General features: G+C 48.6%; 1 protein-coding gene across 5 annotated transcripts in view; it reads right to left on the bottom strand.

Annotated features, from left to right (window-relative positions):
• Positions 1 to 16,451, bottom strand: part of LOC105467828 (ubinuclein 1) — a 37,301-nt gene that overhangs the window by 2,802 nt on the left and 18,048 nt on the right. For 3 of the 5 annotated variants that reach the window (XM_011717552.3, XM_011717553.3, XM_011717551.3), the window contains exons 8-17: positions 10,662 to 10,732; positions 9,233 to 9,362; positions 8,940 to 9,058; positions 8,597 to 8,725; positions 8,268 to 8,414; positions 6,668 to 6,718; positions 6,525 to 6,570; positions 4,170 to 5,387; positions 2,536 to 2,770; positions 2,173 to 2,262 (exon numbers count right to left, since the gene is read on the bottom strand). In XM_011717552.3, the coding sequence (XP_011715854.2) occupies positions 2,173 to 2,262; positions 2,536 to 2,770; positions 4,170 to 5,387; positions 6,525 to 6,570; positions 6,668 to 6,718; positions 8,268 to 8,414; positions 8,597 to 8,725; positions 8,940 to 9,058; positions 9,233 to 9,362; positions 10,662 to 10,732 (2,236 nt within the window). The remainder of the gene's footprint in view (positions 1 to 2,172; positions 2,263 to 2,535; positions 2,771 to 4,169; positions 5,388 to 6,524; positions 6,571 to 6,667; positions 6,719 to 8,267; positions 8,415 to 8,596; positions 8,726 to 8,939; positions 9,059 to 9,232; positions 9,363 to 10,661; positions 10,733 to 16,451) is intronic. The other 2 variants (XM_011717555.3, XM_011717554.3) reach the window with 1 other exon arrangement.

The following is a 16,451-nucleotide window of genomic DNA, read 5'->3' as shown; positions in this document are numbered from 1 at the left end:
GGAAGTGAGAGGCTCACGTGGATAACCCTGTTGTGGTATAGTTGCTTTTCTCATTGACTTTCTTTTTCCCCGAACTTTTAAACTGATTAAAAAAACTTTTTTTTAAGAGATGAGGTTTCGGCCGGGCGCGGTGGCTCAAGCCTGTAATCCCAGCACTTTGGGAGGCCGAGACGGGCGGATCACGAGGTCAGGATATCGAGACCATCCTGGCTAACACAGTGAAACCCCATCTCTACTAAAAATACAAAAACTTAGCCGGGCGCGGTGGCAGGCGCCTGTAGTCCCAGCTACTCAGGAGGCTGAGGCAGGAGAATGGCGTAAACCCGGGAGGCGGAGCTTGCAGTGAGCTGAGATCCGGCCACTACACTCCAGCCTGGGTGACAGAGCGAGACTCCGTCTCAAAAAAAAAAAAAAAAAAAAAAAGAGAGAGAGAGAGATGAGGTTTCACTATGTTGCCCAGACAGCAGCTATTCACAAGCATGATCATAGCACACTATACCCTCTGATTCCTGGGTTCATGCAATCCTCCTGCCTCTCAATGCCACCACATCCAGACTCTGACAGCCTTAAACAGTTTTAAAAACTGACACATAATAATGATACATATTTTATGGGGTACACAGTGATGTTTTGACACCTAACACGTGTAGTGTCGGGTTAGAGTTATTAGCCTATCCATCACCTCAAATGTTTTTCATCTCCTCTTGTTGGGGACATTCAATATCCTCCTCCTCATTGAAGCTATATACTACTGGGGGTAGCTGAGACTACAGGCACATGCCATCACACCTGGCTAATTTTTTTCTTTTAATGTAGAGATAGGGTCTTGCCATGTTGCCCAGGCTGGTCTTGAACTCCTGGACTCAGGCAATCCTCCTGCCTTGGCCTCCCGAAGTGCTGGGATTACAGGTGTGAGTCACCGGGTCCGGCCTCAATTACTTTGCTTTTCTGAGAGTAACGTTCCTGAGAGTAAGCAGAGGCAGGGCAGCCTGACTTTGGAAAGACCCCTGCTCTTACCAAGCTGGCTCTGCAGCCTCTAGTTTGTAGAGAAGTCACTGCACTTTACTTCTCCTCCCAAGGAAAGGAGGAGTCACTAGTGTTGTAGTCTTAGCCCCTCAAAGCAGCACAATTTCCACTGTGGAGATATCCAGATTGAGTCTTGCCCCATATGGTCTCTGGCATTTACTATAATGCCATGGTGCCAGGGAGCCACAGCACATCATGAGGCAGATGTAATTTGGGAGACATGCAGCATAGAGGGTCCTTACTTCCACCTGGCACCAGTTCACCAGGGTTACCTCAGCTGTCTCCCATGAGAGTGGCTCTCCCCTTATCCAAGTAGCACCCTGGTCATGTCTGAAGCAGGTCTACAGTAGGAAGAATGCTAGGTCAAAGCCGAGACACCATGAGACTTCCCATGCCAGAATTCCAGGAGGCGTACCCAAGAATCGCAGACTTGGGACAGGGTGAGGCAGATGCACTCAATGCAAAGGTGCCAACCCGGGGCACCTGAGCCCTCTTCTCAGGTGCTACCAGACCAGCCTCAAGCCTGAGGCTTTTAGAGGCTATTTCAGAAGGCGCTATTCTAAGGGGAACGCCGGCCACATGCCTGCTGTGCCTCCAAATCTGTTTTGATGGAGGTTTTACACCTGGACAGATTTAAAGCTGCTCCTCTCAAAGTCTTGCACTGCGGCCTCTGGCTGCTACTTGGATTTTCCCTTTAATGGAAACAAAGTTTAGAGAGTCTTCTGTTAAGCAATCACATCTGAAAGTGGAGCAGCTTGCATTTCAAGACCTTGTTGTACCCAATTAGCCCTTGGAGAAGATGCACCATTACCTTCCTTTTTTTTTTAACTGAAGAGAAAGAAACGAGCCAAGGGTTAGGAACTCCTCCATCATACACAAAACCGCCCCACCCTGCCCCCCGCAACTTTCCCTGTGATCACACAGGCTGAGGCTGACCCAGCGGCAGCTCCAAGTGGGGACCAGAGGAAACCCCAAGAGTAGAAGTGCGTGTCACCCTGAGTACAGACAAAGTACAGCCTCAAAGGACAAACCAAAACAACAGCGACAAGGCAAAGACACCAAGACCCTTGGCAGTGGCAAAGCACCCAGGGGTGGAGAGGGCGAAGGCACATGGTGCACATGGCACACTGACCGTCGGGTGATTACCTGGCAGACTCTGCGGGATATGGGTGGGCACGGCAGCGTGTGGGAGAGGCGCTGCATGGGGCGGGCTGGAGTGCAAGCCAGCCAGAAGACCTGAGAGAAAACAGGAGGGGAGAAAAGAACAAAACACACACATTGAAGACAGGCACGGAAAAGCAGCTCCAGCAGGCAAGAGCCCCTGACAACCTGCCAGGCCAGTCTGGGCACCACACCCAAAGGGGCAGTGGGGGCTCAGCACAGTTCCCGGAGATGTTCCCCACAGTCACACACCAGACTCAAACACAGGAACCAGAATACATGACAGCAGGACCCCTGGCCACAATCTAGAGGTTCCCAAGTGACCAGAGGCAGCAAAGCAGCACTTACTGTGGCCAAGGCCATGGTGGAAGGGCCCAGGGGCAGGGCCTGTGACGATGGCATCCTTGGAGACCCCTGCTTTGGCAGAGGAGTCAGCGCTGAAGGAGAGCACATGGACAGGAATAGGGGTTATAATTCCCACGGTGTTCGAGCTCATGGCCCCAGACAGTTTTGGGCTGCTGGATTTGTAGGGTGAAGCCATCAAAGAGGAGCCAGTCAGCATCACAGTCCCACTCGCTCCTTTCTAGGGAAGAAACACAGCAAGAGGTAAGAACTCCAGTCCTGTTCATGGCTGACTCACACCAAACCTGGCAACACAAAGGAGGACACACACATCCATGTCAGCTGGCCCTCGGAGGCACCCTCCGACCCTGCAGCCCCAAAGACAGGACCCAGGACAGTCTTTATGAACCAACATGGAATGGATTCCAGGCAACATAATTTTTTAAAAAGCAGGATATTCAATATGTCTCCTACAGAGGTTGCAGTGAGCTGTGATCACGCTACTGCAGTCCAGCCTAGGTGACACAGCCAGACTGTGTCTCAAAAAAAAAAAAGCCTCCTTTGTGAAGGGAAAAATGTAATATACATATCCATAAATGTTCATGTGTATGTGTATATATATTTATACACATACACATACATACATATATATATATACCTTTGTATATATTTGTTAATCTTTTGTTTAAAAAGAAAATAAACCAAAAACTAAAAAGCTTAGTTACCTTACAGGGGTGGTGGATGCAGGAAAGGAGGTGAGACCTCCAACAGACCTTTCTATGATTTTGTCTTTGCAACCACTTCATTTATATATTAAAAAAACAGGCCGGGCGTGGTGGCTCACACCTGTAATCCCAGCACTTGGGAGGCCGAGGCGGGCAGATCATGAGGTCAGGAGATTGAGACCATCCTGGCTAACACAGTGAAATCCCGTCTCTGCTAAAAATACAAAAGATTAGCGGGGCGCAGTGATAGGCTCCTGTAGTCCCAGCTACTCGGGAGGCTGAGGCAGGTGAATGACATGAACCCCAGGAGGCGGCACTTGCAGTTGAGCTGAGACAGCGCCACTGCAGTCCAGCCTGGGTGACAGAGCAAGACTCCATCTCAAAAAAAAAAAAAAAAAGAAAAGAAAAGAAAAAGAAAAAAAAAATGCTCATTCCCTCTTCTCGAACCTGCTAAATTACTGGACTCTGTCCTTCAAAAATCAACAGAATCACTCTTAGAAGGTCCTGCTATTCCTGGTCCATGAACACCCCCACATGACTCCACTGAGAGAAGACAGCACCTCCATCCGCCTTGTTTAGAGAGACGGAGAGGCAAGGGGTCACAGCAGGCGAGTGCTGTGGCTCATTCTGTGCCACACAGACCCAGCCTCTGAAGAGGCATGGTGCTGGCTGTCTTTTAGCTCCCTTTGCCCTCTTCAGAAGAAGCTTTAGGCCATCCTGGGCTTCCTGTCACCAGAAAAGTGAATACCTGAGAACAGGGAGCCCAGTCTCCCGTCTCCCTTCCTACGTCTGAGCCCACTGTTCCTACCTGACCTGTGGTTTTAGATCTCTCTCTCCACCCGGGGCAAGGCAAGCAACCTCATCCCCAAGGCCCCTGTGAGTGGGGCAGGGCAGGCTGCTATGCCGGATACTCACTGACAAGGAGGTAGACGATGTCACACCACTGACTGAAGAAGGTACGGGCGCGGTCAGCAACTTTGCCACTCCCTGGGTCCCTCCACTGGAATCTCCGTTTGGACCGCCTGGAGGCGCTACCAGGGTCAACTTCTGGGAAACAGGCATTTTTTTCCCTGTTGAGCTTGGGACGGGTCGGCTGGTGGCCTGTCCCACGGAGGGAGGCTGTATGCCAGGGACCAGGCTCCCAGAAGCAGAACTCTGGACTGGTGTTCCTCCCGAGGAAGAGCTGCCAGAAGAAACCCCATGTTTGGAGACAGAGCTGGCAAAGGGATTATTCTTGTAAGATGAGCCTGCAGAACTGACTGAGTGTGGCTTTGCTGGATGGCTCAGGGCAGAAGAGGACGAGGCTGGGGTCTTGTGAGAGCTGCTGCTGGAGGCTGGCAGGCCTCCTGAGGTGGCTGGTGCAGAGGGATGGAAGCCCTGGCCTTTGGCCGCTGTCTTCACTAACTGCAGGAAGGAACGATGACACTGTGGGGGAGAAGCCTTTGGGCCTTGGAGCTTATTGGCAAACGGAGATGGGGGCGTGAAGTTTTTCTGTTGCTGAGTGCCGGCATGAAAGACTTTGACCTGGGGGCCAGGCACGGGAACTGCCACTTGGGGCACGTGAGACGTCCGTGGCAAGCTGTGGTGCTTTGCTTTGGACTGATGTACTTCTGGCAGGCCCTTATTGAGGGGAGCCTGGCAGGACAGCTCTTTGTAGCCAGAACTCTCTGGTTTTTTCTCCTGAGAGGACTGCCCCAGTGCCAGAGCCTGTTCTGCCAGAAAATTGAGGGGTGACTGCAGAGAGCTAGCTGGTGGTGGAGCAGAAGGACTGGGCTTCACAAAGTTCCTTTTTTCTTCTGCACATAAAACACCTCCAACTTTTTCTGCAGGTGCTTTTGAGGCTGCAGGCAGTGTGAATTCAGAGTTCCCAGCTGCTCTGCTATTCAATGCAGCCAATTCCTTGGACACAGCTTCCACAGAGGAGGCTGGATTGCGGATCAACTCTTCATCCAACGAGTCCTCCACGTTGACAGGAGGAGGGTTAGCAAGGCCGCCCGATGCCTGGGATGGGAGCTCCCTGCTCAAGGCCCCAATACTCAGGCCTCCTGTCTGGTGATCTGAGGGCAAAGCAATGGGGCCACCAACCTGTCCTGATGGGACAGAAACCTTTTTATCAGGCTTCGTAGACGATTCCTAAAGGAAAACAGAAATGCTGATGTTTAGAAAGGTCCAAAGATGTCAACATTGGCCTGTTGTGAGGATATAAACGTGAACTTGAGGCGCAAAAAACTAGGTCTTCCTGTATAATTACAAAACAAGCGGTAGGAGAGAGTAGGAGCCGCGCCCACCTTGACTTTAGATGCCATGGCTTCATCACCCCTGGCGAGTATCTGGTTGGCCAGGGCTGGGTTTACCCCGGCATGCTTCGTTGCTAAGTACAAACATGCCACCAGGAGAAATTTTCTTCTGTTCTGAAAAGTGTAAGACTCTCATGAAGAGATACTTTGCCTACTGGCATTCCCACTGTCTTAGCGCACTCCTAACTGCAATCAGACCAAGGCATGGCATGAAAATTGCTTAAAGCAGCTATTTTTTCCTCCTTGATTTTTCCCATCACCTAACTCCTCAGACTGGGTTCAAAGAAGAGTAAGTTTTTCATGGGAAACAAGAATGGGGTCTAATACTTCACTCCTCCATCCCTGGTGCTCAATACAGTGTGTCTGGGATATTGTGGGAGCTCAACAGATACTTAGGAGTAAACGACTTGCACATCTCATTCTCATGGTCTGCTTAGGCATGGCTAAGGGCACCACACTAAGAACTGGAAAAAATGTTGATAAACAGCAATTTTTACTACATTGAGAGGTTTCTGCAACATCCAAGGTAATCTTCACAGTGTCTATTCTCCAGCCACTGTACTGCCCTCCATTTCCGCCTGGTGGCTCAACAAAGTTGCCTTTTCTTTCTGCTGTGGCTCCAAAGCTAAACTGCACTTGGCTCGAGTGTATTTCTTCCATACAAAGATCGCAGTGTAATACCTTCACACCTGCAGGGGCTCTTGACTCCTCAGAGGGCTGCCAAGAAGATCCCACTTAATCCCACAAGAACCCCAGGAATTGGGCCAGCTGGGTACTGTTTCTAGAACCAAGGCTAGAGGGGGGTTAAGTGGCTTGGGTCTCTGTCCCGGTGTAACTTCAAGAATGCCATCCTGAGTAGCTGTCCCCAGACCAGTAAAGATCAATGAGCTTCCACAGTCACTTGACAGGTTTCCAGAGCATAGCTGCAGGGAGATGAGCATAGCTGACATGTGACCTGAGCAAACTGACTCACCTTCACCTTGATTTTAGAAGGGTTAGCCATAACTTTCTTCTTGGCCCTGTTCAAAGGAATGAGCACAGAAAAGCTTTAGAGACTATCCAGAGGAGACCAAAAACAACACTTGTCCCGAGATGTGAAAATACCAAGACACTCACAGGATTGAAGTCAGGTGTCCATGGCCTCGTCTGCTCTCCTTAAACAGAGTCCTGAAAGACACAGAACACCAGGCATCTGTACACGCCCCAAAAAGCTGGGACTCTACTCCCAGAGCTTTGCTAGTGTTCCCGGTACTCAGTGGCTATCCCTCATTAAATGTCAATTGGCCAGGTATAGTGGCTCACGCCTATAATCCCAGCACTTTGGGAGGCCAAGGCAGGCGGATCACCTGAGGTTAGGAGTTCAAGACCACCCTGACCAAAATGGTGAAACCCTGTCTCTACTAAAAACACAAAAATTAGCCAGGCATGGTGGCGCACGCCTGTAATCCCAGCTACTCGGGAGGTTGAGGCAGGAGATTCGCTCAAACTAGGGAGGCAGGGGTTGCAGTGAACCGAGATTGTGCCATTGCACTCCAGTCTGGGCAACAGAGCGAGACTCTGTTCCCCTCACACACAAAAAAGGTCAATGGATTGGGGAGCCAAATTCCTGGTGAGAGGATCGGAATGGGCCACACTGGCTGCCCAAAGACTGAGTCTGGCTTTTACCAATAAAATGTATGGCTCTGCCTCAAACCTCTCATGGTGATGCTTCCCTAAAGGGCACAGCACTTTCCTTATTGCCTATTCCCTCCATTCCAGGAATAAAACGTGGAGTGACCCAGCGCGTCTCTGTCCAGAGAAACTCAACAAAAAATGTTCTTCATATGAGTCCAGCCTATGTAGAGAGGACTGCAATTTCAAAGGTTCCAAGATCTGTCCGCACAACAGATGATTCGGGTCCAATCAATAAAATCACTCCAGTTAACTTTCTCTGTCCTGTGTATGACAGAAATAACTTCATTCGCAGGAAGCGACTTCATACAAGTTAGCCTCTGAGACGGAAGCCTGGCACTTAGTTCCAATAAGGAGTCAGCCCTGCTCCCTGCAAATGAGGCTTCTTCAGGAGCATCAGGAAAGACCCAAGATGAACCCATCTCTCAAATGCTCGCAGCAGCCTGTATGTTCAAGCAGGAAAGTGCGGCCGGGCGCGCGGGCTCACGCCTGGAATCCCAGCACTTTGGGAGGCCGAGGCGGGCAGATCACAAGGTCAGGAGATCAAGACCATCCTGGCTAACACAGTGAAACCCCATCTCTACTAAAAATACAAAAAATTAGCCGGGCGTGGTGGCGGGCACCTGTAGTCCCAGCTACTCTGGAGGCTGAGGCAGGAGAATGGCGTGAACCCGGGAGGTGGAGCTTGCAGTGAGCTGAGATCGCACCACTGCACTCCAGCCTGGGCAACAGAGCGAGACTCCGTCTCAAAAAAAAGAAAAAAAAAAGGAAAGTGCATATTGAGATAGGAGGCCAAACCTCAACCTGAAGTGGGACAAAAAATATGACAAAAACAAAACCCTGCAGGCAACTTCCCTTCCTCCAGGGAAGATCCAGAACACCCTTTCCCAGCTACCTGCATGTCCCCCAATTACTCAGGTGAGATCAGAGTTGAGGCAGCTAGACAGTGACTCCCTGTGGGCAGGGATCCTGTTGGCCTGGCACAAAAGCAGCGTTCAAATATGTCTTGACTGCACAGATGCCCATCTCAGCACATGGCCCTCACCTGGCCTGCATCCAGCCTTTGGGCCAGAGGGGCTTGACCTCCGCATCCAGAAAGCCCTTCACGCAGTCCTCCCAAGCCTGGGCTTTGTTGTTCCTCTCCAGGTCGTGGCTCTCCAGTTTGATCTTCACCACCTGGCACAGTAGCTCCCTGAGAAGGAGGCAGAAATCAGAAACTCCAAACTACTCCAGATGCTTCTTCAAGGTTCCAATCATGTGCTTTCAGCAGCCCTGATGAAAGTAAATGAGCCTAACCTTTGTCAGCAATAGGGGATGTGCTCAGACACTGCCCAACCAACCCTCCAAAGAGGCCAAGTCCCAGTGGGGGCACACCTGATCTCATCATTCCACTGGAACTTCTTCCGAGGTCCCATTATCCTCCTGCCCCCTTTTTCTTCATCTTCTTCCTCATCCGAACAAATCCGGTCCCTCTGCTCCTTGTCTTTCTCCTCTTCCAGCATCCTACAGGGTGAATAGAATTACACGGGGCCCCAAGGTGCTCCTGCCCACCACCTCTCCCCTCACCCTCTGTACAACTGGGACTTCACAGAGAAGGAGAAAAGGCCAGAGAAGAGCCAAGAGGCTCCTGGAGAAATGGCAGTACACACCGAGAAACGGGAGGGGAAGAGGCAAGAGACGGGAGGGTCGCGCCATGCAAGCGCCAGGACAAACTTACTTGGCAACCTTTGCCTGCGTGTGTGCCTGGCATTCGTCCTGGTACTTGGCCATCTGCTCCGGCATTGCCCTGCCAATAGCTTCCTTGAGCTTCTGGAGAGGCTCCTTCAGACGCCCCCCCTGTGAAGAGCGGGACAAAATTCAAGCCAGGTTTACACATCGCTCTTTATGTTCAGGACGCACGACAGGGTAATCACAAGGAGGCAGTGGGGCAGCAGATGCAGCATTGATTAAGGCTCAGTCACCCCTCCACCAGGCCCCAAAGCCAAAGGGCTTCACTCTAGAGTCACCCACCTGTTCATAGAGGTGAAGTTTCCGAGCACGTTTGAGCAGGGCATCCTTGCTGCAGGGCAGGAATGACGCGAGATAGGCATACACCCCCGAGCGGACCTGACTGCTCAGCTCCCGAGTCTGCGCCTCTATGCTGAAGAACAGAACACAGTCACCACCCGCTGCAGCTCACTGCAGCTCTTGTCTTCACCAGCCCACCATATGCGGAGAGGAAAGCTAGGGGCCAGAGGCAGGTCAGGCCCTGTCTACGTTGGTAACTGAGTGCCCAAGGAAACACATCTTCAGCAATCGACAAACAAGACCAACTCCCAAGCCTGATGAACAGAGTTAGGTAACGTGGGTCAAGGCTCTCAGGTCAAAAACAAGACCAGGAAAACAGAGCCCAGGAGAACAAGCTCTGAAGCACTTTAAGCTTTCAAAGTGGAAAATCATGAGTTACTTGGGGTTGACAGGAAATACTTCCCGGCAGCATTTCTTCTTTTTCCCCCTAGTCCCCAGTTTTATCAACCATTAAGAGGTCAGAAAAAGCCTCACCCCTCCAGTTTCTCCAACTAGATAAGCAAAAAAATATTTCTCTTCAATGCCTTGAGCTGTCCATATCTGGCACGCTCAAGCAGGTTCCTTGTTGACACAACCCTATCATCCGCACCAATGCTCAGGTGCTCTCTGCAGCCCACACTTCCTGACCCAAGGGGCCAATCCAGGCTCTGGCCAGGCGAGGCCATTTGGTAGAACACCCACATTTTGACAACTATTCTTACATACACAAACTCCTCAGCTGTTGAGCAACAAGCTTCCCCTGCCACAAACTGCAACCAGGAGAAAAGCGGCAACACTGCAGGCCAGGCCACAAGGATTCACTTTTCCCAGTCTGGGTTTACAGACATTTGCTCTTCTGCTTTTTAACCCGATTCACACAGCATGGTGTCTCAGAGGCTCAGGTGTGTGGGAACAGCATTAGGGATGACGCACGTGGCACGAGGAGCAGGAGTGCAAGCGAGGGGAACAGCCAGGGACGCCAAGCAACACCCAAGGCAGAACAGACCCCTGAGGCCACCAGGCTGTCTCTCATTCTTCAGGATTCTCAGAGACAGGCAAGCAACACCTTCTCTCTCTCTTCCTCTCATACCTGCCAAGAAATCCTCTTCCAACAGGCCATGATTATCATATGCTATTAATGCCTGCTGCCTAAGATCAGGGAGGTCTACCACTTCTGGAGACAAGTATTTGGTATCTCTGTTGTGTTTTGATTTTTAATAGAAAAACAACAATGAAACCATGTTAATCCAATTCTTCTTTTATCTCATTGGCGGTCACCTTTATGCAGTTCAATTATACTCCCATTCTCCCCTGGCTGGCTTGCCCCAAGCTCAATAATAGCAGAAACAGACAGACAGACAGACAGACAGACAGACAGACAGACGATACTCACTCTAATAGGATTCCATTAATATCCTGGGTGAAGAACTTCTGTCTGCTCTCCCCCTCAGCAGCTCTGGCAGCCTGGTGCACAGCAGACAGTAACAACCATTAGTGTACTTTCCCCACACGTCCCTCACGCTCACCCACAGGCACAGGAGTCACTGCTCCATGAAGAGCACCTGTCAATACAATCACACCGCCACCTTTCCAACTCCACCCTAGTCCCGGGTTAAGTTCGCCTGCAATCAATATTCTCTTTTCAAATGCTGCTGCAGCATCTGTGGGCTGCCAGTTCTTCCCAGGACTTAAAACAGTTACAGAAAAGAAAATCACAGAGTCAAAGCCATCACAATGCACTTGGCCAGAGGCCAAAAAGGCCAAATAACCCCTGTGCCCATACACTATCAACTACACCATTAGTTGGGATTTCCATGTATCTACAGTACAAAAATATTCAAGAACTTCAACCAGCCTATAGGATTTAAAGGCCTTTTTATCTACAAAAACAATAATAATGTGCAGCTCTGGCACTTAAGGACATCTAAACTCTTTGACAATTCCTAATCTACTTATGGTATACCACGAGCTATTAGCCAGACCATGTGAATAACTAACCCAGCATATTACCTATTAACACCAGATTATAGGAGTTTCAGTACAGTCTTTAGTTTGCTTTCCAAAAGAACACAGTTAACACACACCCTGGATGGCAAGCTCAGAGACCCCTGAAGCAACCATATCAGGCAGTCACGACACTGCGGGAACACAAGAAGGCAGGCCCTGCGGAAATCCGCATCAGGGGTCCTGCGAAGTCTGCATCAGGGGTTCTCACACTTGGTTGCATACTGGAATTCTCTGGGCAGCTTGGAGCAACTCAGGCCACTTAAATCACAATCTCTGGAAAGGAGACTCAAGAATGTGCACTCTCTAAAAGAGGCCCAAGGACTCTTTCAAAGCAGCCCTGCGGATGCTGATGTGCAGAGAGAGCTGGGAACCACTCATCTAACCCCAAGAGCTGCTGGTCTGAAGGCTTTGTGTGAAATGAAATTTCTGAAATCAGACATGATATACAATAACGACAGCAAACAAGGGTGATAAAGTGACGACCTAGAATGAAGGGATCGACCCCTCTGAAACTGCAGACACTGCTAACTCCCCTACCATTTCCCCTACTCACCTTCCTCTCACTGCATCCTGTGGGACCCCTTCCAACCACTCTACTAACTACTCCATCTGCCTCCTCCACCAGCTCCTTTCCATAGGCGGACCCCAGGATTCTCACTAGAACCCACTTCTCCCAATAACTTCTTTCCCCCTCAGGGCTGCAAAATAACACAGATAATTGTACACTCAAATCTAAACTAAACCCTAAACCCTCTCATCTAAGCTCTGGACCAGAATTTCCAGTTATCTCCGAGTAATTTCCAATTACAGTCAACGCCTGGTATAGGCAGGGGACTGGTTACAGGACCCCCGCATATACCAAAATCCGAGTGCACAGTCAGCCCTGAGGAACCTGCCTATACAAAAAGTTAGCCCCGTATATACAGATTTAGCATCCCTCAAATCAACCTACATTTGGTTAGAAAACGTCTGCGTTTCAGTGGACCCACGCAGTTCAACCCTGTGCTGTTCAAGGGTCAACTTCACTTCTGTGGATGGATGACCCACTGGTTTGCAAACTCAACTTACACCAGACCCACTGGCTTCTGCTCTTCCGCCTGTGCTCCCCACTTCTAATAACTGCACTCCAACCTTAAGACCGCCACTCGCTTCTTCAGAACACTTCAGCAGCTCTTTCCAAGCCTAGTATCAAACCCAAACTCCTTCACATGGCATTTGGGGTCCTCAACGATCTGGCCCAGCAATTCACCAATTTGCCCATCTTCAGCTCTGCTCCCTGCCTTCTCCTAGGGAATTCTCCCTAGGAGGCCGGGCAAGCCTGTTGCCTCCAGTCTGCTTTCTATATGCCCCCCAAGAGCCTCTCTTTTACCCCTTAAGTCGGGTTATTTGGCCGTCCAGATATCACAAAGCTTACTTCATTCTGCTCTGTACTACAGTCCACCATCTGCATATCTATTGGGTCCATTTATGTAACGAGCTCATGGAAGACAAGAATGGAACCTTGGCCCGGCGCGGTGGCTCACACCTGTAATCCTAACACATTGGGAGGCCAAGGTGGGCGGATCACTTGAGCTTAGGAGTTTCAGACCAGTTTGGGCAACATGATGAGACCCTGTCTCTACTAAAAATACAAAAAAAAAAAAAAAAAGGCTGGGCATGGTGGTGCATGCCTGTGGTCCCAACTACTCTGGAGGCTGAGGTGGGAGGATCACTTGAGCCTGGGTGTGGAGGTTGCAGTGAGGCAAGATCGTGCCACTGCACTCCAGCCTGGGTGACAGACCAAGACCCTGTCTTTAAAAAAAAAAAAAAAAAAAAAAAAGAACTGAGTCTTATTTATCAATATATTTCCCATGGCTGTCTGTCACATAATATTTACTAAATGTTGACTGAGTGAATGAACAAGTGAGGATACTCCTGTAAGATGGCACACCACAGGGAGAGAAGCTTAACAACAAACTACCAAAACTAAGTTGGAAGAAAACATGCAAACCTCAAGCTTCTCCAGATCCGTTGGCTAGGGGAAAAGCCAAAGGGGTGAAATCCACAGATGAATAACAAAAAAAAAGGGCATGACTTTTCACCCAGTCATATGCCAATTTCTTACCCTCTTAGAAACATTCAGAATTCTACCTTGGCACTTGGAAGGTACTAGAATTATATTAGTCTGAGAAAAAATAAAACAACTTTTTTTGCTTAAGCTTACACTGCTAGTTATAAGATCCAGAAGCACCCTCACATGAATTCAAACTAATTAACATGTATTTCATATGCTACACTGTCAGACCCATCGACAGCTTAAATTTCCAATCAAATTTTATCTTATTACTTTTTATTTATTTTATTTTAGTTTTTGAGATGGAGTCTTGTTCTGTCGCTCAGGCTGGAGTGCAATGGCGTGATATCGGCTCACTGCAACCTCCACCTCCCAGGTTCAAGTGATTCTCCTGCCTCAGCCTCCTGAGTAGCTGGGATTACAGGCACCTGCCACCATGTTCGGCTAATTTTTTTTGTATTTTTAGTAGAGATGGGGTTTCACCATGTTGGCCAGGCTGGTCTCAAACATCTGACTCCAAGTGATCTGCCCGCCTCAGCCTCCCAAAGTGCTGGGATTACAGGTGTGAGTTACCATGCCCGGCATCTTATTTTATTGAGATGGTCTCACTCTGTCACCCATTCTGGAGTGCAGTGACGTGATCATAGCTCATATAGCCTTGACCTCCCAGGCTCAATCCTCCCGCCTCAGCTTCCCAAGCAGCTGGGACTACAGCTGCATGCAACCATGCCTGGCTAATTTTTAGATTTTTTTTTCTCACTGTGTTACCCAGGCTGGTCTGGAACTCCTGGGCTCAGGTGATCCTCCCACCTCGGCCTCCCAAAGTACTGCGATTATAGGCATGAACCACCATGCCCGGCCAAATTTTCTGTTTAGATAGCCATTTGTGCAATATTTCAGAAGCTTCCTATGTAATCTTTATGCAATCTTTAAAAATATTTTAAATAATATTATGTAATTTAAAAAATATTTTTCTGAAACCTTTTGAATTGCATACACAGTATCTCTGAGGGTCTGGCTTTATACCGAAGAGAGTTGACTGCGGCATTTTAAAGTAAATCTAATTAAAAGAGCAACTGGATATATATGATAGTCTTCCAAAAATAAATGAGGTCCCTCACCCCTAAAAAGAGACACTCTTACCCCAGAAGTTGGGTAAATTAATCAATCCTAAGTTAACTAGGAAACGAAGTTAAACATCCCAATCATGCTGATTTATAAGAGTTCCAACAGCCTTTTAATGAGCTGTTTTATTTATTCTAAGAAATGCCACTTGTAGCCTTTCAGCACCCAGCTCTAAATCTTATATACTGTTATCTGTTTTTGCTGAGCAGGAGAAAATCTGGCATGATTTTTTTAAAAAAGATCAAACAAGTTGTTTTGGTTTTCTCCCCCCCCCCCCCCCACCTTATTCTCTTTGGATCCATCTCTCCCTGGACTTCTTGTGACGAGGGGCTCTAATTCTACAGGAGGGCAGAGTAAAATGGGTGACATAGGGTCTCTTTCATTCCTGCTCTTAGTATTGTCTCTATGTTATGCTTGACTAAAGAGAATCAAAACAGATCTGGGTTATTTGTACAGCCTGAGGCTGAAGAGCTGTCAAACTACCTCAAGACAATAACCCAAAGGAACATCAAACCTGAGCTTTGTCAGCACCTATACTGGCCAACAACCAAGACAAAAGACACCATCAATGCATATTAAGAGAGGCAGGGTAAGGCCATCAAATCACTGGATTCCCTGGGGCCTATACAAATGTACAATACAAATCAGTAACAAAAAACGGGCTAATGAGAGAATGTAGTGAAGATGGCAGAGGCAGTACCAAGGTTCCTTCTCAGAGGGCCTCTTTAACATACACAAGTTTTCAAAGATATTTTTCAAAGTTTTAAGTACCATATTTACTTAAAAGATATATCTAATTTTCACTTCCCAGAAAGAGTTTCTTCCCCTAAGGGATCACTACACATGGGATGAGAATCTGCTATGTATTGTGGCAGATACAAAACAGGAACACAGGCCAGGCACGGTGGCTCACGCCTGTTATCCCAGCTACTCAGGAGGCTGAGGTACAACAAGCACTTCAACCCAGAAGGCAGAGGTGGAGGTTGCAGTGAGTCGAGATCACACCACTGCACTCCAGCCTGGGTGACGGAGTGAGACTCTGTCTCAAAAAAAACAAAACGGAACAGCAGCAGCAACAAACCAGGATCAAAGAAATCCTCCTCCTTAAGAGGTGCACCCTAGCTCCCTAATCCTTGGATCTGGGCGGCTCTTGTGATTTCTTATGACCAAAAGTGTGGTGGAAGTCGTGTGATACACATAGCCTCTAAGGCTAGCTCTCAAGAGTCCTGCGGCTTCCACCTTTCCCCTCTTGAGATGTTGCCCTGAGACCACCATGCCCTGAAGAAGGCAGGATGAAAGGCCAGGAAAGAAAAGCCCTGCCAGCACCTGGCCAACCTGCCAGCTGAATGCAGCCATGAGCATGGGCCCAGACTCAGGAGAAACCAACTGCTATGATAAGGCCAATTTTGGGGGGGTGTTTTGTAGACAGTGATAGAAACTGATTTGTGTGCCATCTAGGGCCAAGACGTAAAGTCTAACCAATCTTATAATAAAGGGAAAAGGAGGGAAAAATTAGGGGTATGAAAAATAAAGTGAGAAATACGTAACACTGCTAATGTTCCAGTTACATACAGCAGGTTTACTTTAAATTTTAAAAATGTGATATCCATTTCAAGATCTAGGATAGACTCATTATTAAGGATCCAAATAATCACGTGTGGCTTTTGGAATCATAAGCAATTTGTGCATTATTATCATCCCAGTGCATTATTTCCCTGGGAAGACTATGTTTCCCAGCAGATTCTCAGCGGGGTCAGGGGTCCAGAGCATTTGCACACACATGTGGGGCCTCCAAATGCCCCGAGAACAGGGCCCTGGTCAGAACAGTGCACCTGAGGACCCTTCGGAGTAGCATTCAGCAATTTTCTAAAATAAGCCACCTTTTTAATGCAACCATGAAAAGTGATGAGGGTTTTACAATATTATATAAAAAGGCAGGAAACAGTTATTCACAACTATAATTACAGTTGCATAAAAACACATACTGTAGTCCCAACT

Source organism: Macaca nemestrina, chromosome 18 (assembly GCF_043159975.1).
Source record: "Macaca nemestrina isolate mMacNem1 chromosome 18, mMacNem.hap1, whole genome shotgun sequence".
NCBI classification, from domain to species: Eukaryota; Metazoa; Chordata; class Mammalia; order Primates; family Cercopithecidae; genus Macaca; species Macaca nemestrina.
The sequence above is the reverse complement of the archived record's forward strand: the minus strand, read 5'-3'. Positions and strand labels throughout refer to the sequence as shown.